Source organism: Aquila chrysaetos, chromosome 20 (genome assembly GCF_900496995.4).
Source record: "Aquila chrysaetos chrysaetos chromosome 20, bAquChr1.4, whole genome shotgun sequence".
Classification (NCBI taxonomy): Eukaryota; Metazoa; Chordata; class Aves; order Accipitriformes; family Accipitridae; genus Aquila; species Aquila chrysaetos.
In genome coordinates, this window is record NC_044023.1 from 4,621,996 (window position 1) to 4,645,853 (window position 23,858).

General features: G+C 39.0%; 2 protein-coding genes across 5 annotated transcripts in view; one reads left to right on the forward strand and one right to left on the reverse strand.

Moving 5' to 3' along the window:
- LOC115333254 (centromere protein P) overlaps positions 1-5,919 on the forward strand; it is a 166,212-nt gene extending 160,293 nt beyond the window's left edge. The window contains exon 10 of one of the 2 annotated variants that reach the window (XM_041118803.1): positions 97-1,910. The gene's annotated coding sequence lies outside the window, so the exon portion shown is untranslated. Of the gene's footprint in view, positions 1-96; positions 1,911-5,349 lie in introns of those variants that run through there. The other variant, XM_041118802.1, reaches the window with a different exon arrangement.
- Positions 1-23,858, reverse strand: part of IPPK (inositol-pentakisphosphate 2-kinase) — a 32,506-nt gene that overhangs the window by 3,945 nt on the left and 4,703 nt on the right. For 2 of the 3 annotated variants that reach the window (XM_029995920.1, XM_029995919.2), the window contains 9 exons: positions 22,772-22,816; positions 12,835-12,882; positions 7,157-7,252; positions 6,250-6,316; positions 3,517-3,638; positions 3,014-3,103; positions 2,341-2,399; positions 1,831-1,903; positions 568-847 (listed from right to left, as the gene is read on the reverse strand). In XM_029995920.1, coding sequence (XP_029851780.1) covers positions 568-847; positions 1,831-1,903; positions 2,341-2,399; positions 3,014-3,103; positions 3,517-3,638; positions 6,250-6,316; positions 7,157-7,252; positions 12,835-12,882; positions 22,772-22,816 — 880 coding nt within the window. The remainder of the gene's footprint in view (positions 1-567; positions 848-1,830; positions 1,904-2,340; positions 2,400-3,013; positions 3,104-3,516; positions 3,639-6,249; positions 6,317-7,156; positions 7,253-12,834; positions 12,883-22,771; positions 22,817-23,858) is intronic. The other variant, XM_029995921.1, reaches the window with a different exon arrangement.

Consider the following 23,858-nt stretch of genomic DNA (forward strand, 5'->3'; position numbering starts at 1 on the left):
GCATCTTGAATAATTAGAGCTTTACAAAACTTAGGCACTGAGGAATTAACTTTATTTAGTTTTCCAACTCTCACTTCCCATTCCTTTTCCCTCCAGTATTTGTACCTTTCTCTCTACCAGGAGTGGAGTAGTAGTAGAAAAGAAAATGAGCTACACCCTGGCTGGCGAGGGCTGACAGGAGGAGCAGGGAAAGGCAAGAAACAGGTGTCATGTAACAAACCAACCAAAGCAGCCAGACTTCATCACACACAACATAACCATTGTAGGTATTTCAAACGAGTGGGGAATTTATATTAGCTCAACCTGGTATTTTCTTCCTTTTTTTCTTCACCTTCTGAATTGATTTTTACCCCTGTCATTAGGTACAGCACTAAAACTGCTCACTACAAGGTCATATTAAAAACACTTATCTAGCAGTTATGCAGCTCAGAACTCATTTTATAAATGTCACTAAAACTCCACTGTTTCCATTCCACATTGGTATTAAACAGCAAACAAGAGGCAAAGATCTGAATCATTACATGATAACAGTTAACTACTGACAACACTCAAGAAATTATTTCTTACCATTTCTTACTAGCTCCTTATTGAAAGCACTTGCTTCACAGTAGCTTCTTCCTTGTGAAACGGGAACTGTCTTCATATCACCTGCCCTGCAGGCATCAGTACTACTTAGTAGCGTCATAGTTATAACATGGATTAGTTCTTTAACAATTGTCCTTGTACAGTGTGGCCCACTGACCAACCCATTGGAAGGAAAAAAGAAAGGTTTTAAGTGACAAGCAAGTTCGTTCCAGTCAGACACACAGTCCTGGTCATCTTTACAGCCATAAATTAGCTCCCCATTCTGCAAATGAGAAAAAAAAAAAATTTAGGCACTTCATGAAATCCAGTTATTCATACTTAGTTAATCAAAGCATCAGATTTAATATTTTAAGACACATAGCACAGAAAAACGTTATTAACAGTCTGCATACAAATACATGCATTCCCAATCTCTTGCAAATTTGCCCTCTTAAGTTTAATCAGATACCACAGGTAACAACCTTTGAATTAGGACCAAAAAGCCCATTTAAATCAAGTGCTACTTTCCCAACTTAATCAACTGTAGGTAATTAGAAAAATAAAAGTGAACTGATACTTAGCACATTGTCCTATCACTTCTTTCTGAATAATGTCAATAGTGAAAAAGCAGCATGTGAAACAACCTTCTTTATAGCCAGATTGGAAAAGGGAAAGCCATAAAAAGGGACAGAAAAGGTGTGACATTTACCTGTACTAATAGAAAAAATAAGACAGTTCATACAAGTTTAAGTTATTCAAAAACTTGGTTTAATATTGGAAATAAATTGTAAAGAATCTTATTTCCTAGAATTAATCTGAAAATCTGCATAAGCCATCAGTTACTGCTTTGTATTTTTCCTACATTAATGCCATAGAAAAGGCAACTTTTTATTTCCTCAGTGAGGCATGCTGTGCATTTGGCCTTCATGAATGCTGTAACAGTAATTGAAAAAAATACCTGCAGCAACATGCAAAGTTCTTGATCTTCTTCCTCCTGAATAAGCACATAAAGTTTTAAAACTTTGGTCATCTTTAAAAGTCCTTTTCTATTAGTTGTTCCTTGGCAATTCTTTCAGACTAATTACTTCTGGGAAATTATTACTTACCTGTCTTAACTTAAAATCTAACTAAGAATTTTCCTGTTTTCTCCTTTTGGTGGCATCCAATAGTGATGGTGCCGGTTAGGATCTTGACTGTTCAGATGCTGAAGTCAAATTGTTTAAAAGCCAAGACAAAAAAAGCAAGGAGAGAGATTTGATTGTTTACCTTAAATATTTTCAAGTTGTTCTGTGCCTCCTGTAATAAGCTCTTCAAAGCAAAGTGCATTCTCTGTTTATTTCTAGAGGGGGGAAAAAAAAAATAAATAAAATCCAAGAATGTTTTCTCAGAGTCTTTAGATGTTTACACCCAAGCCTGGAGGGCTCTGTGGAATCCGAACTGGGCACCTGAAGTGAACACACCCATTAAGCATGTTACTCATGCTGAAGTCAGTGCAAAGACAAAGTGACTGTTCACAATTAGAAATTCAAATCTGAGTAATCTAAACAGCTCTTAGGTTTAATGTTATGTAGCAAAAGGCACTGGTATATCAATAAGCAACTCGTGATTTCTGAAATAGGTATAAGGAGGTATATAGCACCAGAAATACTCACTGTAAAAGTCAGACAAGCAGGCTTTGATCATCCTTAATACTACACCAAAAGTCAAAGTAATCTGAGAAAGAAATCGGTAACACAAATTTTGGGGCAAAAACACAGAATCAAGTTACACACTTACCCTGAGAAGAGATCCAATGGGCAATATTTGCTTGGTCGCTTCCATTTTCCGTTTGCTACCTGTTGAAAACCCACACCACTGCTGTTAATCACTCTTTCTGGAATAACTACTCTCAGTTACTTTAACAGTCAGGTGTGTGGCACTAACATCCTGTCTTCAGAAGTCCGATGACATTTAAAACCCTCTGAATGTAAAATTCATGACTACTATGGGTCCTCCTACTCATGTTTAGCTCAAGTCATTCAAATTGCATTCACAAGTGGAAAGCATGGAGAAAGGTAACATTCAATTACAGTAAGGCACAGTTACACGATTTCAGATACGTAACAGACATTGGTCAAATTAATTCGGTGTGTGTTCCATGCTGTTATAAGTTACAGAATGCCACCATGCATTTGGTGAGCTGTACTTGAAAGAAAATTTGACATTGGGGTTTACCCAATCAACAGCATTAATAGTCCTCAAAGACTAATATTGTATGTTTGCTTCCAGCTTCCTACAGAACTTGTTCCATCTCTCACCAGATTCACACAAAACAACTCCAATCTGTATCCACCTACTATCTTTAGTCATATCAGAAATTTAAGCGAGTTTCAACAGGAAAGCAAGACTGGAATAGCAAATAAAGCACAGTACAGTCAAAGGAAAGCAGGATGACAAAAAAAAAAATTACCTTTAGATGCTGGTGCATACAGTAACGGCACACCTTGTGCTTTATCTCCTGTGAAACATGGCTGGAAAAAGGAATGAAGCCACACTTTGGCTAAAACAAACAAACAAACAAGATTATAAATATAAATGTATTTCTTTATAGAAATATAACCGCACACAATATGCAAATCTTTCCAGTTAAAGGAAAATAAAAAAAATACCAGTCAACATTCAATGCTTAAAACCTGTATATTATTCCCAGCTATTTTAGAGTCCTCACTTAGGAAATAAGGACACACGAAACTGCTGTGGCCTACAAAAAAGCCCAGTAACACCTGGGAATTTCCCAAGTTTTGAAAGATCCAGAATTGGAAGAGGGAGGGGCGTATTTCATCCTATGAGTCACAGTGAAAGCGGTGAGCTCTGCCTTAGCCCACTGCTGCATTCCTTTGAAACTGCTCTGGTCAGTATGTACTTAAAAAATGCAAACAAAACCCCCAGAAGGATCTTCTCCTATTCAATTACCTTAATCTCTATGCAGAGGATTGGCCGGTGTTCCACAAAACGATAGGTCTGCAGCCTGGTAAGATTAGGAAGGCACATTGCATAACCACTAAGAGTGTCCATATCTTTATCACAGCGAGACTCTGGGGAAAACAAAACAAACACCACAAACAAGAAAGTTAGGTGTGTGGATGTTTATTTTACTCTGCAGTTGTCTTGTCCACCAGATGGGGTGGGGGGGTGGGAGCAAACTTAGAAAGACAGGACACAGTTTAGCAGGCTTTAGCCAATTATGCATTTGCATAAGTTTGCCCATTATCAACACGTGTTTCCAGTTTCCTCAAAACTGTCATAGGCACACAGAGTGCCTCAAGAGCTGCTTTTAATGGCCAGCTCCCAGCTTGACCCAAGAGAGGCATCAGTGAGGCCTGACACAGGACGGGAGCGCATTCAATTGGCTGACAACAGGTAAAGAGACTTACTACTGCATTCAAAGACGTGATCTCATGTTTGCTTAGTAAAACTGCATGAACCACCACCCCTCAGTCTAGTCAAGAAGAATCTGTGAAAACTAGCAGGAATATCATAAACTATTCCAAAGTTCAGGAGAAAGTGTAAATCTAAACAGAACCTGCAAGTGGCTTTGCTCAACTCCTTAGTCTGTATGTAGTCTCTTCCTAGCCATTCCAGTGTTTACATCAAAATAATAAAGAAGTGAAGAGGAACATAGAAGGAACAAAAGTTAGCTTCCCCCTCCTCACAAGCTCACAGCTTAAAACAAGAATATCCTCTGCTAAGGCCACCCTTTTAAAAATAGCATTTTTTTTTAATATAATCCTGAGAAGAAATGAAGTAGCAAAATGGCTTCAGACTAAGATTAAGAGGCATTATGTAGATAAAGCCTTTAAATAACCTCCCTCCACACACATCCTTTGGCACAGAGAAAGGCCTGCGAGATTTAATTCAAATTTAACAAGAACATACACGCCTAGATTTTCAAATACCTATGTTACTAAAGAGACATACAGGATACATGTGCTCTGTTATAGTTTCCATTGCTAAGAAAAAATGTCCATTCTGAAAAATATACTGCAGTAGGAAAAAAAAAAAATCTCAGAAACAGAAGCCTCATTAGACATCAGCCTGCAATTCCATGCTGTACTTCACTAGCATGAGCAAGAAGAAACCTCCTTTCTCCAACAAAATGCTGGGGTTTCTTTTCTTTTCCCAAACTTAAGCAAAAGTACATCCACATTCAGCTGAAAGCCACTTGCCAAATCAGACAGACCCAGAAATCTGAACTATTAGAGAAGTTCCTTCATAAGTTTGACAGGTTTATGTGAAAGGTAATATTAAAGGAAATTCTTTCCTTGAGGTTTAAAAAGAAATTCCTGTTAAAAATGAACAGTGAGATTTGCTGTTGTAAAGCACTTGGACAACTCCTCCCAACCATATTTCTTCCTCTAAAGAAATCCCCAGGAGCTGCGGACACAAAAAATTTAACTTTAAGAAATAAAACTAAATTCTATCATTCACTTCTACCAGAGTATCATTGATTTTGTAACTTTTATTAGACACTACTTACTTTCCTTGCTGGTTTCTGGCACTGTGGAACTGTTTCTCAAAAAGGTAAGGACAAGTCAGCAGTAGTGTGTCCTGTACTCACTATATGTAAATTAATTCAATTTTTTCCTGGATCAAAGGCATCAAAGTACTGGCTACAGTACTTGGATTTAATACCACATTTTTCTTCAAGGAACTTTGCTAAAGCAGGCTTTTCTGGCTGTTTTCAAGAACGTTTGAGAACGTAAGATGAACATGCCATGAGGAACATCTTCTCTTTGTCCATTTTAGAGCTTACACCTGCCTGTACGTTTAGCCACATATGAACAACGATACACCCAAGTGTTGCTAAGAACAACTGACACCAAATTCTGTAGTGCTTCACCTCACACGGAATGCACCAGAGACTGCCAAACTTCAAGACTTACAGCATGTTCCAAAAGGTTTCACAACGTCAGTGCACCCTTACCCCACACACTTGTCCCCCTCAATCCCCGCCCCATCCAAGGGGACTAGAAAAATGTACTTGCTCTTCACCTCTGGATGGGGACCTCAGCACACCATGTAAGATTCGGGAGAAATCAAGCACAGCCCCATATCCTGGAGGTGGTCATTAAAGGCAGCACAGCCTGTAACACTGCAACCCCTTGCAATGAGAGATGCCCAGCTCTCGGGAAGAGACATGGAAAGCTGGAACATTAAGTTGCACACAGCTTGAGTGCTATGACTCAGAAGATGCAAGATGCTTAGCCCCAAGCAAAATACTAACATTGAAAACAAGACAATTCAGTGTGGAGTTTCTGAAGCTATCTATCTTCCTTCCAAAGCCCTGCTGCCCAGTCCAGGAGAAGAAACTGATGGAATCAAAACAATTTTTTCGGGACACATCTTCCACCTCCCTCACTGACCTTTGTAAAGGACTTCGCAGCAAGTTGCAAGCTTGTTCAAGAATTAACACACACAGGCTTACAGAGGATCTCTTTCCCCAATCTGATGAAACTAATATCAGATGCAACTTTCAATTCTAGAACACGCCCATTTCTTCACAACAAATTTTCAACTTGTCATTGTCTAAACATTAAAAAAAGCTTCCTCATATTCTGAGGTATGATGCTTTTTTACTTTATAATAAAGCAAAATGATTTACAGCTTGAGGAAGGCCCCCTTTTTAATGCTATCCCTGGCACTTACCTGGCCGCTCTGGCTGAATTTTTAAACAGAGCTGTCTTACGAAGTCCAAAGGCAGTTGAATAATTTCCTATTAAAAAAAAAAAAGAAAACATATATTTCAACACAGAAATTAATATCTAGTTTGGGGGCCTTAAAATGGAATACCAAAGTTCAGTGGATATTAACAACAGTATACTAAACTATACAGTCAGCAGCTTCTCCTTCTGATTTACCATCTATATGAAGATCTGTACCTGCAATCACACACAATACTTACTCCACTATGAAAACCAAAAACCAACTTAAATAAATGCATGAGAAAGAACATTTTCAGTCAGAAGTTTCATGTGCATGAAGAAACCTGCATCATTTTGTCCTTTTCACAAATTAAAAAGTCCCATTTCATTCCGTCCCATGTCTCACAACCCACCCTTCCAAGGCAGAATTGTGTAACTCAAGTTCCAGGAGAAGGTGTAACTTTTCCACTCAAATCTCTGATGTTAACTAGATCTGGCCACCCTGAAGAACAGAGCAGGTGGCAAGGAAAAAGGTTACCTCTGACTGCACAGAAAGCTAGACAACTCACATGAACCTGGTTTCTCCCCTTGTTTTGCAGTTAGTCTAAAAATCTCTCTCTCACTTCTCACCTTATGCAGGGCAAAGAAATTACCATTCTTTTCATTAGTAGCTTGAAATAGCTCAAAGCACAGCACAATCCAATCACCTCATCAGCACAGAGCAGGATCTTTGTTCTGATCCAAATGCTTCATGTGTGGGTACATGCGTGCCTGCGTGTGTATATATCTATCTACCTTCCTCGGGAATATCTGCAAACCCTATTAATTCCTGTTACTGGCACTCAGTGTTCCCCAAAACACTTCAGTGTTTACAATGCATAAGCCATTTATTTTAAGAATAAAACATTTACCCCATGGTGAACATAGTTCTCCCCAAAGAACTGCTTCATGACATGTTTTCCAAAGTCTACGATGTTTTGCAGATGGTGTAGTATTTCCTCTGGAGTCTGGAAGACAGAAACATGGTAATTTAACTATGAAATAATGATAAACACTCAAGAGTACATACACATACTAGTCAATGATTTAGCAAAGTAGCTTAATTGCTCTACTGAGTTTGGTAGGTCAGTGCACCTTGAAATTAAACAGACACATGAAATGTGCTGTATTTGTTTCCTCACTGCTGCCTGAGAGGCCGGGATAACCAGGAAAACGGTCAGAAGAGATTGTGATTCTTAAGTTTCAGGGGACAAAAGACAGAGAAAATGAAAAAGGTGGAAGTGGGGGAGACTACTCAAGATCAACTCTGTCTTTGACTGTTATTCTTAAAACAGCTCAAAGAACTGTAATAGTCAGAAGAGATGCACAGCATGCCTTCTTACCAACAGGTTAAGTGCAAGAGAGGCTTTGAGTGTTGTAAAATACATCACCTGGAGATTTGGAAGAGTGGCTGCAAAGACTGAGCCACATCACAAACCTCTGCATGAACAGGTACAGAATTTGCCATCTGTCCCAAATCCTGCCCCAGACAATGACAAATCCTACTATAATGTCATCTTCCATTAATTTTATGAAGAAAACACTAAAGTTCTTTTACAAGACCAAAATGCCAAGCTAGATAAAAATGATGCTAAACAAGTACTGGAAGCAGGACAGTGACATTAGCGCAGTCTGACTCTGACAGACTTCTGCTCATTAAAGAGGTACCAGAGCAGCTTTACAACAGTATTATCGCATTCCCAGCACTCCAGCACACTCTGGTTCTCTGCACAGTATTTTATTGTCACTATAGACAATCTCCAAGCTCCTGTATCCTTTTGTAACCCAAAACTTTTCTGGAAAAACACTACTTTGCATACCACTGTATGCTATAGAGCACTAAACCATACAGTTTTACTCTTGGGATTAAGTAACAGTGGAGGAAAAGAAAGTGCAACACTCATGTCCAAGTTGTAAAATCAGAGAGGAAAAAAAACATAAGCAGGAGAAAAAAAAAAAATGTTACACTGTAGAGCAGAGTAAGAGAAAATAAAATGCTAAGAGGACAACACTCAGATAATGACAGAGTCTAGAGAAAAGAGGAAAGACCACATCCAACACAAATGAAACGTGTTGAGATTTGTAAAAGGAGATTGTCACTAACCAGGCAATCTAGCTAACTTTGTTTTATAATACCATCACAATAGGTAGATTTTTTTTTTTTTTTCCCCCAACCGGAAGGATTTGCTACCTAACAAACTTACACAAGTTGTAGGACTAAGAAAGATTAGTTTGTTACTGTAAACACAGGTCTGCTAAGACTACACACTGAGTTTAATATTCTTCCTCTAGCAGGATTCATTTTCCAGACTGAAGCAGCAATACATAATACTGCAATATGCAATAATGCTTTACAGAAGGAAAAGTTACTACAGTAATACACATTACTACATGCTTGCTTCAGTAACATACCGTACTACATACTGTTACTTCAGTATGCAAAGCACTAACCAAAAAAACCAATCCTTTGCAGCAAGTAGGAAAACCACAGTTTTTTCCAAAGCACTTGCACAGCATTTCCATCATTCTATAAAGGCCAGGACAGCACTTATTATTTAAAATGCTTGGCATATTGCATGTGGAGTTGTTTCTCAGAACAGCTCTCCCTGAATCCTTTTGAGAGCGCCAAAATAAGCTTGGAGTCTCTTCACAACAGGCAATCTTCCACAGCTTATGTCTTAGAACAAAACACACACTGATGCCTGAGTAACTTTCTCAATTGCAGTCATCTGGTCTGAAGAAGTGTATTTAAGAAAAAATAATTAATAGGCAACAAGATGTGCGAGCAGGCCACCCACATGGGTATGCAAAAGGATGTTTTACAGCAGTGTTGCTCAATCCGTGCTTCCCAGGAAGGCCAGTGCCCCCATCACTAGTGCTGAACACGCCAAGATCCCTCAGAGGGGAGTGCCGGCAGCCTGAGCCCCTTCGCTTCTCTCAACCAGAGGGCAAAGGAGACCACCACTGGGGAAACCCCTGCCCCCACCCCTCTACTCTCTCCCCGAGCAGCCTGCAAACACACTGTACCATTTGTTCCAGGCTGGGGAAGCAGTTGCTTTGCGGAGGGGAAACCCACCCCCAACCCTGGCAATTTAAAACCTCAATAGTTCCAGTATCTTTCCCACCTGATGAAGTGGGAAACAGCAATTCTGAGCACATACTATAGCAAAAACTTCAATTTATATACAGATTTCTGCCCTTTTAAGAACAACATAATCCTTTAACTCATACAAATTCTGAATGGTCAGAAGGAATGTCACATCATCTCATACAGTAACAGAAATCTCAGCTAATTCCCACTTACAGATTATTCTGACCTGGTTTGCTGATGTACATAGTACCCACAGGCCTTTTTTTTTTTTTTAAACATATATATACATATACACACACACATACTGGGAAATAAGCATTTTGGAAAATCAGGACATTCACTGCTGCTACTACTACTACTACAAGTAAAGACTCACCAGTTAAAAAGATCAATGCAACTTTAAAATTACAAATCGAGCTTATGACACCTGCTCACCTCCTTTTAAGGAGCAAATATGTTTGATATACTCTAAACAAGAAACAAAAACCAACTAACGGGTTACTGGAGCATCACCTTTCAATGTTAAAAACCACTAAGATGAAAAGCTTTTGAAGGACCCATTACTACTACCAGCTCATTTAGAAAAACTCTAAAACTCATCAGGTAAGTTCTGTACAATAAAAAGGTAAAAAGAAAAATCATTCATGCAGCAGATTTATACGCTAAAATTAGCAATATGCAATTAAAATCATTCCACGAGTCCCAACACTTGACTTTCTACTCCAGAAATGCAAGCCCATGAGTTACATTATTGATTATTTTTCATTAAAACACTGAATTGTAACAGTAAGATTACAATTTGCAATAACACCACCTTGTTTAACTACTAGATTATCTAGTCCCAAATTCATAACCGAACAGTATAAATGCAAAGCAGCATCCAGACTTATGTACCTTTTCCAAAGGAGTTAAGCAGAAGAGACCAAGACACATTTGTCCACATCTGAATTTCAGTATGCATCTTACTAGAAAATATTTTGCTTCAACTGCTTCTTTCAGAGTTGTTTACACTGGATAAGCTACAATGTTGTGCACAGATATATAACACTTGATATCCTAACTCATCTTGCATGAGTCAGAAATACAGATTACACCTAAATAACATTTTCTCCTCTACAGCTGTCATGTTGCTATGTCCAAGTTTGTCCCAAAACTCTTGATTCTCCAGGACTTTTTTACAGATCTAAAGATAAAATATTTAGTCTTCCATTCTGCTCCAATAAAACCTGATCCTTTAAAAAAATCAATCACCAGAATAATTAAATATATTCAAATTACATCATTGTCTATTTAGAGGGCAAAGCCGAAAGGAATTGTCTATCACTAAAGTCCACATAATCACAATACAAGGCAAATGCAGATTGCTGGAGCTGGCCACAAGCCAGCTCTCCTCAAAATTTAACACTTCTACATGTAACAGGGGAGTTTGCTCCGATAGTGTGCCTTTATCAATCTGGAGCATGCACTCAAGAGAGACACTGTTTAAAATGCTTTCAGAGGTACACTCTGCCACTGCCTGCATCCACAAATAGCCTTTTTGCTGTTACAATAAGCAAGAACAGAAGCGTGTCTGCCTGGGGCAACTCTGAATGGAAGTTTTGCTAATAACTGTTAGCAACTTTTGTTAACAACTGTTTAGAAACTTCTAAAAAGCAAACTCTCAGTGCTTCATCAGCTACAGCCCAGAGAAATACCTACTGCGATCTAGCTCTATGCTTTGTAGGATTCTGAGCAATTTTACTCATCTGCTTACGCAGGGAAAAAAAAACCAACATTCAAGAACCTGACCAGTGTTCAAATACTAACAGAACACCATGGCCAGGAGATTTTTTTTCTTGTGTTTCACTATCCCAATCCAAAAAACTATATGCATGCCAAAGCAGTCCACAGAAGTATTATCAACTTCAGTGCTGTGGTGGGTAACTGAAAAGTCACTTCCTGGCTTCCTTTGCGACTTCGTCATACTGTCAATTTTTTAAAAACAATTACTATGCAACAATCTCTTTGGACTTTAAAAAAAAAAAAAGGCAGCAAAAAAGCTGGTACTTGATGTTTTGTTTTCTTAAATAAATGGCAATAGACTGACTTTTTACTTAAACTTGTGGTCTAATTCTCCCCTGCTATATTAAAAATTGAGATAGGCACCGTTTTCCTTTCTTCCAATCCACTGGATTCTTCCCTGTTCTTGTAAAAACTCTAAACATCATTATCTGGGACTACTACAGAAGCACAGCATTTATTTTTTAAATCCTGCCTCTATAAGTAGATCAAAAACTTACTTGAATCACACTTTAGTTTTACCAGACTTTTTCCAAGTAAAATAGTAGCAGAAAGGCTGTCAAATAACTCGTATATACACTGTGTTCATGGGTTTTACCTTCCCCTGCTTTTCTCTGATCTGCTTTAACAAGGGACAAAAGAGAAGTTTCTAAACTGAATGCATTTTGCATTCATCTTCCCAATTTAAAGCAAAACAAGGAAAACACCCTTCCTATATGTTTACTTTACATTCATCCTTGTTTCTTTTCTCCCAAAATTAAGCACTCGTCCATCCGTCCCCCAGCTCTCAGTACAGCTGTAATGCTTTTTATATTTCTTTTTCATCAGAACAGTTTGCCACTGAACCTTACAAAGCTGTGGCTCAGCAGCTGCTGTAACTCAAGCCATTCCTTGTCTCAGGTAACATGCCCTAAAGACTACTCACAGGGTTGAGGAAATGGCAGGAGGTGCAAATTCTGCCTCTTGTGCCCTCTTTTTTTCCTCCTTGGAGCACTGTGTTGACACTTCACTTTTACCCTCCACCTTTGATTCTTGATCTTTTTTTATCCCTGTTAAAGCAAATCTAAGGTAAGTTGCTTCAGTTCCTTCTCAAGCAGAAAAACCTTCTGCCACACTCCAAGAAACTGGTAGACTGTGTCCCTCCATGTTCTTTTTGCAACAGACAGGACACTAAAATCACGCACTGACAAAGGCTATTCTGTGAATATTTCATATCTTCATCCAAATTCCATGGGTTTTTAGCTACTGAATAGTTAGTCAACAGCAGACTTTTATCGTGACGCCACTCCTGTGCTGTTCCTCTGCGGCCCCACCTAGCAACAGACAGTAAAACTTTCATTTCTTCCTCAGCATCACTGCACTCCTACGTTGATATGCAACATTAACACTTTCTCTGTTGCCACAGCTATCCTTACAGAAAGCCGTACCTTCTACACATTGCAGTCTTACAATCTGTCCTGCACAAAGGTCTTGACATCAGCAGTCACATAATCTCTAGTTACGTAAGAGGACCTCAAATTTCCTCCTGTTGCCAAAACTCCTGAAACACAGGCACATTTCAAAACATCCCCTTATTCTTTCTCCTATCAGTCACAGTTCTTTCACAGGTTTCCTGTTTCTCCTCAGACCGGTTATTAGCTTACCTGAGGGCTTTTATCAACAGTACATGTTGAGTCTTACCTTATTCTGGTTTGGGGGGGACTTCAAAAACCGCAGCACCACACAGCGCTAAAGAAAGATAGGAAAGAATATGGTTTCATTAGCATTTAAGTACATTATAATTCCTGAACAGCAAAATTGTCTGATTCCCCAATTTACCTCATCTGAGAAATTAAGGGAAAAAAAGGCAAAATAGGCATTTTAGATGGTTATTTCACTCAACTTGAAATCAAATACATCAATGTCTGTTCCCAGATTTGCCATCACTTTAACAAGGCAGCCACTCTGTGTGTCCAGTCACCAAGTGTAACAGGTGAAATACTCCCTTAGCTTACAGCACTGCTCTGAAAATCTCATAAAACACAGTATCAAACAAACAAACAGAAAAACACCCTATCATTTTTGTGCCAAAGGTCTTTGGGGGAAAAAAAAAAAAAAAAAAAAAAATGTAAGACCCACTTGGATATCATCTGCTTACAGTATCAGCACAGCATTACAAAATATTAAGGAGACACTTAGCAGTTATGAGCAGTAGCTACACAGCTCTACTTATAAACACTAAACACCTGCTACTTCTAAACTTCCAAAAAGTAAACATATAACACAGGGGCAAATGCGGCAGGTTTCCAAACATATAACCTTAAAAAACCAACAACAAACACTAATTTTTATCATTTTTACAATTACTATCGTATTTTATAACAATTCAAAAACCTTCATATTTTCAAAGTGCACAAATTCTAAAAACATCCTCAGATGAGTTCAGATAAAAATATTTTGTAGATGTCCTAAGTAAATTAGGCCTTTCTCCTTAAGCCTATTAAAAGAGTGTCTTCCATCACAGAAGTCACCTGAAGTATCTTTCTCTCAATAAAATCTTGCTGAAATTAACCATTACACTTGGTAAACAGACTTTTTATATTAAAATCAAATTTTGACATAGTATTAAGGAACCTGCAGCCTTACTAGGCAAGGCAACTCATAGCCCTGCCTCCAATTAGTCAGTAAATATCTGATCCTCAAGATATTTACTCCCACTGATGTACTTCAGCCTATTCAGATAAAATGTGGATAAAAGCAACTGGGCACCACAGTAGGTAGAGACAAACAGCTGTTTTCTGGAGTTACCTCTTAGCCACTCAGTGTCTCCATTTGGATCTTTCCTAGACACCAAAGGATTACATTCTATTTAAAGCACTACCAAAAAAGTACTAACACTCAGATTCCCTGACAAAGATAATGCAGACAAAATGTCATAGTTACACTTCGGGTTTATGGAATCTAATTTTTCCCTACCGAATGACTTGCCATTAAAAAGCCTCCCATAGCACAACAGCACCAGATATATTCCATATTTCAGGGCTGAAAAGCTGTGTCTGGACAGCGCTGAGTGGGAGAGAGCAGCAGTTTTATTACCAACATGTAGAGAAAGAGCGGGAGGAGAAAAGCAGAACAGATGACAATGTGTAATCCAGAACACTAACAAAACAAGATTCAGATTCAGACATTGCTAGTGACACGCAGAAACAGCCCCTTCAATATCTAAAAAGTCTCAAACCAGCATAGATCTTGTAGTTCACTGACATCTGGAAAACACTCTGAGGTAAAAGGATACTTTGCTGAATTCTGATTCAACTTGTCCTGCAAGATCTAAACAGCATAAGTGTCACAAAAACTAGATAAACTGAACGCTAGTTATAATCACCTGGATTTGACAAGATTGCTGGGTGACACTTAACTTATTTTCTCTCATTAAGACTTACACATAGATAACAGAGCTCAGGTCTGATGAGCCTGTACGCTCTGTTTATGCAGTATGTTATTTTTAGTGTTTCAACTGTTTGGATGCCCCGCTTTAAATATTCATAAGCAAGTGAATCAGTGATGGAGTGATCTGATCATCACTTCTAATCAATTCAGAAACTTGATCCTGTAGTATTTCAAGGGTGTTGCAGATATTTATCTATTCATCAGTTCCCAGCCAACAAGCTTCCAAGCACTACTTTGGAAAATCTGATTGCTCTCACAGGACTCACTACAGTATTTGTTCATTACCAAATCATTTCTAAAGAGGCATGCTAGGATAAAATGACCAAAACTATATATGGCAAAAAAGAACACACTGCTTGTCTAAAGAGGTCAGAAGGAAACAGAGCAAAGTTCAAACAAAACTTTTCTGCCACAGATGCACTTCAACCAGTTGGCCTGCACTGTGCCTTAGTAAGGTTATTAGATGATTGGAGTAAAAAACAAAAAAACCCCATCCAACACACTTTTCTTTTTTGGGGGAAGGTTTTCAGCTAGCTCCATCCCTTTGTGCAATTCAATACACAGTTACACAAATACACTGCCACGGTACAAAGGTTAACCCATCAGATCTCAAAGATGCCAACTGTTTCAGAATTATTACCGCTGAAAATATTGGCCCACATTTTTCATGCTATTGCATTACTGATTCACTTGACTGATCCTTTACTTGGAAATGCTGTGGGTGGTTGTTGCCATGAGGGTTTTTCTCAGTTATCTTAAACGCCTCGGATTTTTTTGTATTTACAGACTGAACAAAGATGTAACATGCTTATCTGCATGCAAAAGAATGGCCCAAATCCAGAAGAGAACAGATTTCTTAAGAGGTTGTCACTACTCCTTAGCACTTTGAGAATCAGATCAACTAGATCCTAATGCTCCCTAAATTTCATTCTCTACATACACCTCGGTAAGCCCTTCTGCTGCTTAACAACACTTCCATCAATGCACTATTACCATCAAAGTGTTTAGTTAATTGGATAATAGTCCCATACAGCCAAAAAGATGAAAAAAAACAGGCTGTAAAATCAAGCAGAGAAAAAAAGAAACAATGCATGGAGGTAGGCAAATGTAACACATGAAACATTGAGGCTTCACATCTTTTGAAGAAGCAAGACAAGCTAGAAAAATACTGAATTCAAAGGAAGAATTCTGTCTACATTTTTTTTTTTAAATCCTGCAACCCTTTCTCTGCAAGTATGTTCAGCATCCAGTTAGTCACAAATGACTAAAAAAAAAGCCATCAGAATATCAAACATGACTGCTCTTACTCTTCAAGTAAAGAATTTAAGTGCAACTCTCACATGAGAGCACAGCAGTTTGATAACAGATAACAAACAACGTTCTTACTGGCATCCAGGACCATACTAGGGCTACAATAAAAACCATTACCAATTGTTACAGAAAACTCAAATGATAGCAACAAGGATACCAAAACTTGTGTATGTCTCAGTCGCTCGGCTGCCAAGATGATGTAATCAGGAGCACTGATGTTCTGGATGTTCTGATGAGCAGGATGTTCTGGAGGAGCGCTGTCTCAAGCCACAGCATTTTGAGACTCCAGCCTTAAGCCTCCAGTCCCACCAAGAAAGGCAAACACTTCTTTAACACCCTACCATGAAACAATTGTTTGGGTTAAATCATAACTGAAAAGTTAATGGTTGCCAATAGGGAGACAAGAAGCTGTGGGAGAGTCTGCAAAAATACACTCAAAGAAGTCACTGGCATCACAGAAACACAGGGATGCGTACACACAACTCTTCTCCTAATGTACCTTGGGAAAAAATAGTTCACTGGTCTTAGTCCCCAAGAAGGTTATCTGCAAGAATTTTTCTTCTCCAAAGCAGTTACTATAGCTATTATTTTAATCTTTCTTAGTGAAATCCAAAACCAAAGTAATCCTTGGTAGTTAGGCCAAAATATGACTGGCATCAATCCAGGTACTTTGGATTAGACAGTTGCATTATGAAACCAGGATAAAAGCTTCCATTTATTTCTTTACAGCTTGATGTTTGATATTGGCCTTATATTTTCCCAAAATGTCTTCTAAACTTCCGTGTCGTAAGATACTACCATGCAGGCCTCCTGAACTGGAGAGTTTTCACAAGCTGAACACAACTGGGGCAAATCTATAATCTTGATACTCCCCTTCAGAGAAAAACCTTGTTTGCATCACTGAGGTTTTTTCAAGTTTCCGTCTCTTGCTACATTAATAACAAAATCTGTATAAGAGCTGGTACCAGTGAAAGAAATAGGAAGATTTATATAAAAACAAGCTCAAATGCTAGTAAAATTGTTTAGAAGTACAGAAAGACATGTATCCTTCTGCTCTTACCACCTCAGCTCACATGGTTTTAAAATAAGCTTCCGTACGAAAATATGAAGAATTAGCCTGTCCAAACACAAAGCCTGGGAAACGTCATTTCAGCTTCTGCTTTTCCAAATAAGCAGGTTCGCGTCATTTGTTATTACTCTATTATTATTCTAAACAGCATGCATTAACTGTTTTTGTCTAGAGGCAAAGCATTACTCTAACATCTAGTTCTGCAACTGCCCAGTATAACTAGAAAAGATTCTTACCTAGTTGATTACCAACTTGTGTTCACATATGCAAGATCTACTGGTAGAAACCAAGGCACTTTGGGAAGCAACTTTTTAAGTCCCAAAAGGAAATCCACCCCTCTTCCCACACCCGTCATCTCCCTCACTCCACACAGTCTCATAAATTGTGGTATCTAAAAACTCACCAGTATTTTTGTAAGCACTACACACAATTTTACATCACAAAGTTACCTACCTGTCCACCATACTCTGTTGTCAATATGTTTATTTTGAAAAGGCACATGATATACAAGCAGAACAAGAAAACCCACGTTTGTTTTAAAGTTGTGCATATAAAAGTCACAAGCTTCCAATCGTGAACAACACTCTCAAAGACTGGTAACAAAACTTTCCCTACAATTATTACTATACTATTTGTTGCAACCAATTAACCACACCACCACCAACTACTACCTAAGGAGGTAAAGATAAGAAGTTCACTACTTTTAGAGAGAAAAAAGTGCCTGTAAAGGCTCTTGAATTTCTTTATACAGTAAAAACTAGTTGTTTAATTCACTGTCTTTTGCTGAACTTAAAGAGCTATCAAGATCTTACCGAACACAGCTCTAAGCATGCCAAACCTTCTACCACCATTGTAGTTATTCAACACAACCTAATCATCATGGATTTACAACAATGTACAGGAAGAACACCTACAAAAAGTGCATTCTATCTGAATTTCAGTCAAAGAGAGGGAGACAGGTTAAATTACACCAAAGTGCCACTCAAGCCCTACTTCAACGCAGTGATATACATATACTAATTAATGACAGTTTCAATGGTACTAAATATGAACTACAGAACTATTTTGCTGATAAAGCTATTTCTGCAGTAGCACACTGGAGCTGCATGCAGTATACGCCAACTACAAAAATTATTCCGATGTTTTTTTATTCCAAATTTACATTCCACAAACCCTTCAATTCCAACTCTAGTTTGAGGGATTTAAGCAGAAAACAATGGTGTTCTACTCAAAAAATGCAATTTCTGGGGGAGAGGCAAGTGGACAAAGAGGTGTCACCTTCACATCTCAGAGAAGACAGCTGCACAGAGGAGAGTTCCTTCTTCTGAGAACTAATAAAATCCAGTAAAAACATACCCACCACACTGCCCAGGCACTTCAATCAAAAGCTTACCTTTATGATACTCAAGACAAGACATTTTTAAAGGTCTCCTCATCTAGGGTGTCAGCGTGCTGTGCAATGTGGAGGGATGCAGGAGATGAAAACAAACTAAGCCCTGGAAAATTTTGCAGCTTTTGAATTAAGTACGCACAGTAATATTGTATACAAGTGTTGTTTTCCAACCCAGTTTTGTTCTGTATAAGGTGGATAAGATCACACGAAACAAAGTGAGGAAAGCTGCATTTCCTGCCAGTACGGAGGAAGTTTAGTAACTGCTCATACAAAGTGCAAGGAAGCATTCAAAAATCGGAACAATACTCTCTTATTTAGCATACGAGTCCTTTAAGAACAATCTTTTTATTTCTTTACATGAATAAAGAATTTCTGGCATAGCATGTTGCTTGACACCATCCAGTATGTTAAACCATTATTTGGAAGCAACTGCACCGCGATACTTGTTTTCTTTAGCACAGAGCTCACAGCTTGCATCAGACTTCAGGTACTCATTCCACTTTTTTCCCTGCTTGGTTATGATCTAGATTTCTGTGATAGTTCAGCACTAACTCAGGTTTCACTTTATAGCTAAGCTTTGTATAACCTTGCAATATGCAGATGATAGCAATTCCAAGAGAATTTTATGATTGCACTAGCCATAAGTGAGAAGGAAATGTTTGCCCTTCAGCTAAGCCACCTCATCACAGTAGCTGAAATGATATCAAGTGATACACCTGTTGGTACTAGGTGGAAACATATACCAGAGAGAGCACAGAATGAATAAACCTATTGATGCCTGGCCCTCAGCATACATTACTACAGTCCGGGTAACACGGTAGATGTCCCTGATACTCTAGCTGTTAAAAACAAGCAAGAAAAAACCTGGTCCTTAACATTTAACAGTGTATCAAATACCCCATCCATCTGTCAAACAGGTGAGGTATACCAATGAGAACATGAAAACATGTACTAAGCTTCCTTCCTTTAAACTGGTCTAAACCTCCACCCATCAACAACATAAACTTTGCAGCATTAAGCTGCCTAGTCAGCTGCTGTTTTATGTTTGGGCAACAAGGCGTTTCAGGAAAATATTAATAGGGAAGGGAGGAAATAAAAAGTCAAAACAGTAAGAGGAATTAGAATGAAGTTAAGTAATAAAATGGAGAGTTAGAACAAGTTGGTAATCCCAAGCATCTTGAACACCTCAGCTAGAAGAAAACTAAGCAAGTCTTGGGCAACTGTTCAATCAAATGCAGTGTCTCTGTTCCTTCCTGAGCAAACCCAGAAGGTCAGAACACAGTTATTGCGTATCTCAGTACACTGAGGCAAAGAAAACACTCACTGAAAAGTTGGAAGGGAGGAAGGAACCAAAGGAGTGAATAAAATAGCCTGTTAGGCTGACCACTTCTATACAGCTTGTGGGTCAGCCAACTTATTTCACCAAAGCGACCAACCCACTACTGCTGTTGACTGAGGGAAGATACACATGCAGCACAGAAAAGGCAAAGCGTAGTCTTCTGAACTCCACCATCACTGCATTTACCAAACAGACAAAAAAAAATGCTTTTTAGATAATGACTTGATCTCACCAACTGTGAAAAGAAACTCGTTTGAGCTAGCACAGAACCCAAACAGAAAAAAACAAGACCATTTTTAATCAAGGCTACCTCCTGAGCTTGTCTGCTGTTTTGGGTTTGTGTGGCAGGGTTTGTGGTAGCAGGGGAATGAGTTACAGGAGTGGCTCCTGTGAGAACCTGCCAGAAGCTACCCTGGCTCCAAGTCGGACCCATCTCTGGCCCAGGCCAACCCAATCGGTGACAGTGATAGCACCTCTGGGAGAACAGATTTAAGAAGGGGAACCCCCAGTGAGCAGGGGGATTGGAATGCGAGAGGAAGCCCTCTGCAGATACCGAGGTCAGTGAAGAAGGAGAGGGAGGAGGTGGGCCAGAGGAGGTTGATGCCCCCACAGCCCATGGTGAGACAGCAGGCTGTCCCCCCACAGCCCATGGAGGGCAGCGGGGAGCAGATACCCACCTGCAGCCCAGGGAGGACCCCACGCCAGAGCAGGGGGATGCCCCCGAAGATGGCCGGGACTCCATGGGAAAGCCCACGCTGGAGCAGTCTGTGACTGAAGGACTGCAGCCCACGGAAAGGACCCATGCTGGAGAAGTTTGTGAAGAACTGCAACCTGTGGTAAGGACCTAACAACCTAAGGAAGTTAATGGAGAACTGTCTCCCATGGGAGGGACCCCACGCTGGAGCAGGGGAAAAGTGAGGAGGAGGAAGGAGTGGCAGAGGCAATGTGTGATGAACTGATCGTAACCCCCATGCTGCTGGGGAGGAGGTAGAGAAAATCAGGAGTGGAGCTGTGCCCGGGAAGAAGGGAGGGGTGGGGGGAAGGTGTTTTAAGGTTTGGTTTTATTTCTCATTATCCTACTCCGATTTGATTGATAGTAAATTAAATTGGTTTTTGTTTTTCCCCAAGTTGAGTTTGTTTTTTGCCCGTGACCATAACTGACGATTGATCCCTCTGTGTCCTTGTCTTGACCAACAAGCTTTTCTTTATATTTTCTCCTCCTCATGCCAACAGGGGTGGGGGGGAGGAGTGAGCGAGCAGCTTCACGGTGCTTTGCTGCTGGCTGGGCTTAAACCACGACATCTGCAAAACGGACTTATTTTACATTTTCATTGCATATAGCCTTCGGCATTCTCAAAAGTCACTCAAAAAAAGAAATAAACCAGGCATAAAGTGGAGTTCAAATTTCCAAAGTAAGCCACCAGAAGACAGGTCTGCTCCAACACTCTTATTAGCACAATAAGACAACTCCTCTGAAAAAAAGTATTCTGGGGGGAGGAGAGTGGTGTTGCTGCTGCTACAGTTAAAGTATCTCTGTCATATTACATTAGAGTATTAGACCTAAGATTTGCAGTGTTTCTGTCTCCCATCTCCTTCCACACACATGCTATGTTTTCCTCTCTGCATCTATAGAACCTAAGGCACTAATATGATAAGAAAAGTTTTAATTGCTGCCTTTCTGTTCTTTCTCCTCTCTACGTTCAGTCCTGCTACTCAGTGCCACCTTCCCTTTCACTTTATGGAAGATACTACTAAACTGCACTGCAGTCAGAGCATCCTTTCAGTGCAGAAACCTGGTAAAGCCAAGGAAAATGTAAATTTAACTACACTAGTGCAATATGGAATTGAAATCCCAATATGGAATTGAAATCCCAATATGGAATTGAAATCCCAATATGGAATCAAAATTCTACATAGATGTTGACTCAAGCTGTTGACTCTTTTGGGTCAAAAAAAGCTTTGCAGCTAATCCACAGAACTGGAAGTGCTTCCAACTTCTAATTCTTCGTTTATAGTAAAAGCTTTGTAGATTGTACTCAAGTAGAGTTAGTCCAATTAATTACAACATCTACAATTGCAATTGTACCAGTTTAGCCAAAGAACCAAATACAAACAAATACAAAACTGTCTTCCTTTTCTCCCCAGTGACCATACATGTATATGTAAATATCAGTTAACCAAGGAAACATACAGTTTCATACAGGTGCCACACCGGGTCCTGAATTCCAACTCAGACTGGTGATTGCCTCCTGTTCCTAAAAACTTAATTGTTGTTTACAGCAAGGCAGACATCTCTTCCTTTCTTTTCCACAGATGACACACCCTGATCACATACTTGGCTTTTCAACTGGTTTTTATAGCTGCTTGCTTCAGTAAATTTGGGCAGAAGCTCCTCTACTTGCTTACAATAAATAAATAAAAAAATAAATTAAAAAGCAATTACAACTAGGAAAGAAGGAACAAAGCAATATATTATGTTTAGTCATCAGTCTGTTTTCTTGTCCTTTTTCTACTAAGTAGGCAAAGGGTGTGCAGGTGTGGTTTTTTTTTGCTAGACAATGTTTAGATATGCGCACCCCCAAAAGAACACAATGCTGGAGAAACCAGGTCAAAGAAATGCCCTATGAACTAGCAAAAAAGCAGAAGAGGTTTTAATGGCCCTTCACATGTAAATTTTGCTTTCTCCAGCAAATTCTACAGAACCAGATGCAAAACTTCTCCCTATATTACATGACATAGCCTTGGTGAATCTTTCGGACACATCCAGAGCATGAAATCCATCAGAAATAAAAATCAGCATAGGTTTGGAATTTAAATAGAAGAATCTCCTCAAGGATATAAAAACGTTTAAGTTCAAGTCTTACCAAAACTGTCTTTCCCATTAGTCAAAATAAAATTCAATACATACAAGTTGCATCTTTCCTTTTCTGACAATTTCTTACTGTGAAAGAACCAAGACACTGTAACCTGGGCATATTTTAAATCAGAGCAATATTCAGAGAAGGTCATTGTTAATAAACTGTTGTATTTATACCCACAAGGAAGAGCAACTAGTTTTTCAGTGTTTTTCCCCTACCTGAAGACTCTTTAATACAGGAATCAGCAGTCTGTTCTGTGTTTCCTTGAAATAAAGACATTCATAGATGTTAGTTCACTGTTCCACAGACATTAAGGAAAAAAAACCAAACAGAACACAACTGAAGAAAAACCAGAAGGCAACTGAACAAAGTTTGCTTTATAGTCAGGGATCTGGAATTTCTCAGGAACAACTTGGAAGTTTTGGGGGCAATACTTTACTTACACTAATTTCAATACGACAAAACAGATCCAGCCAACTCCACATAGAAAAACAATGGAAGAAGAAACAGGACATGCAGGTTTTTGAACTTGTACAAAATGACATCATCAGAAAAAACGTCTTAAGAAGATTCAACAAGACAGCAATTAATGATCAGCATCACTCCCTTTCTGCCAAACAAGACCAAATAGGAAAGCTGCAGCTAGCTAGTAATTCTGACCATAAGCTTTTCACTCTTTCAGCAAAACCTCCTGTGTCTAAACATACAATCTTGTTAACGGTCCTCTCAAAGTAAGTTTATTATGACAAAATCTTCCAGTAAGAATAATTTGTCATTATTCTTAAAAACAAACAAACCAACCAACCACAGGAAAAGTATTTTATATTGCAAAAGCAGTATTAGGAACAATTATCTAGCCTGATTTGACACAAAGCACCCCCTCATAAGCAGAATTATTTCATTTCAAAAACCAACACCAAATCCATCTCCCCCATATGCAGAAAGTGTCTTTCTGCACACACTTTGCAGCCAACATAATGCAACTGCCAGCAGAAGCAGTTACAAATACAGTGAAATCAAAGACTACTGTTAAAACACAAGATACCCCTCTCTCCTAGAAGACTCCACTCTTTACAGTATCCTATGAAGTCAGAACAAGGATCAGGAAGGATGCCTGCAGAAGCAGTACTGTGATATCCTCCATCTTTACCCATATGTCTTGAAGGGAAAAAAAAAAAAAAAAACAACAAACCACCAAAACAAATCAGAGACAGATATTATTCACTTACTACAGGCACCAACTTTGGGAATCTTCTGCAAGTTTGATTATCTGACTTGACTCCCTCACCCAATCTCCTTAGCTCT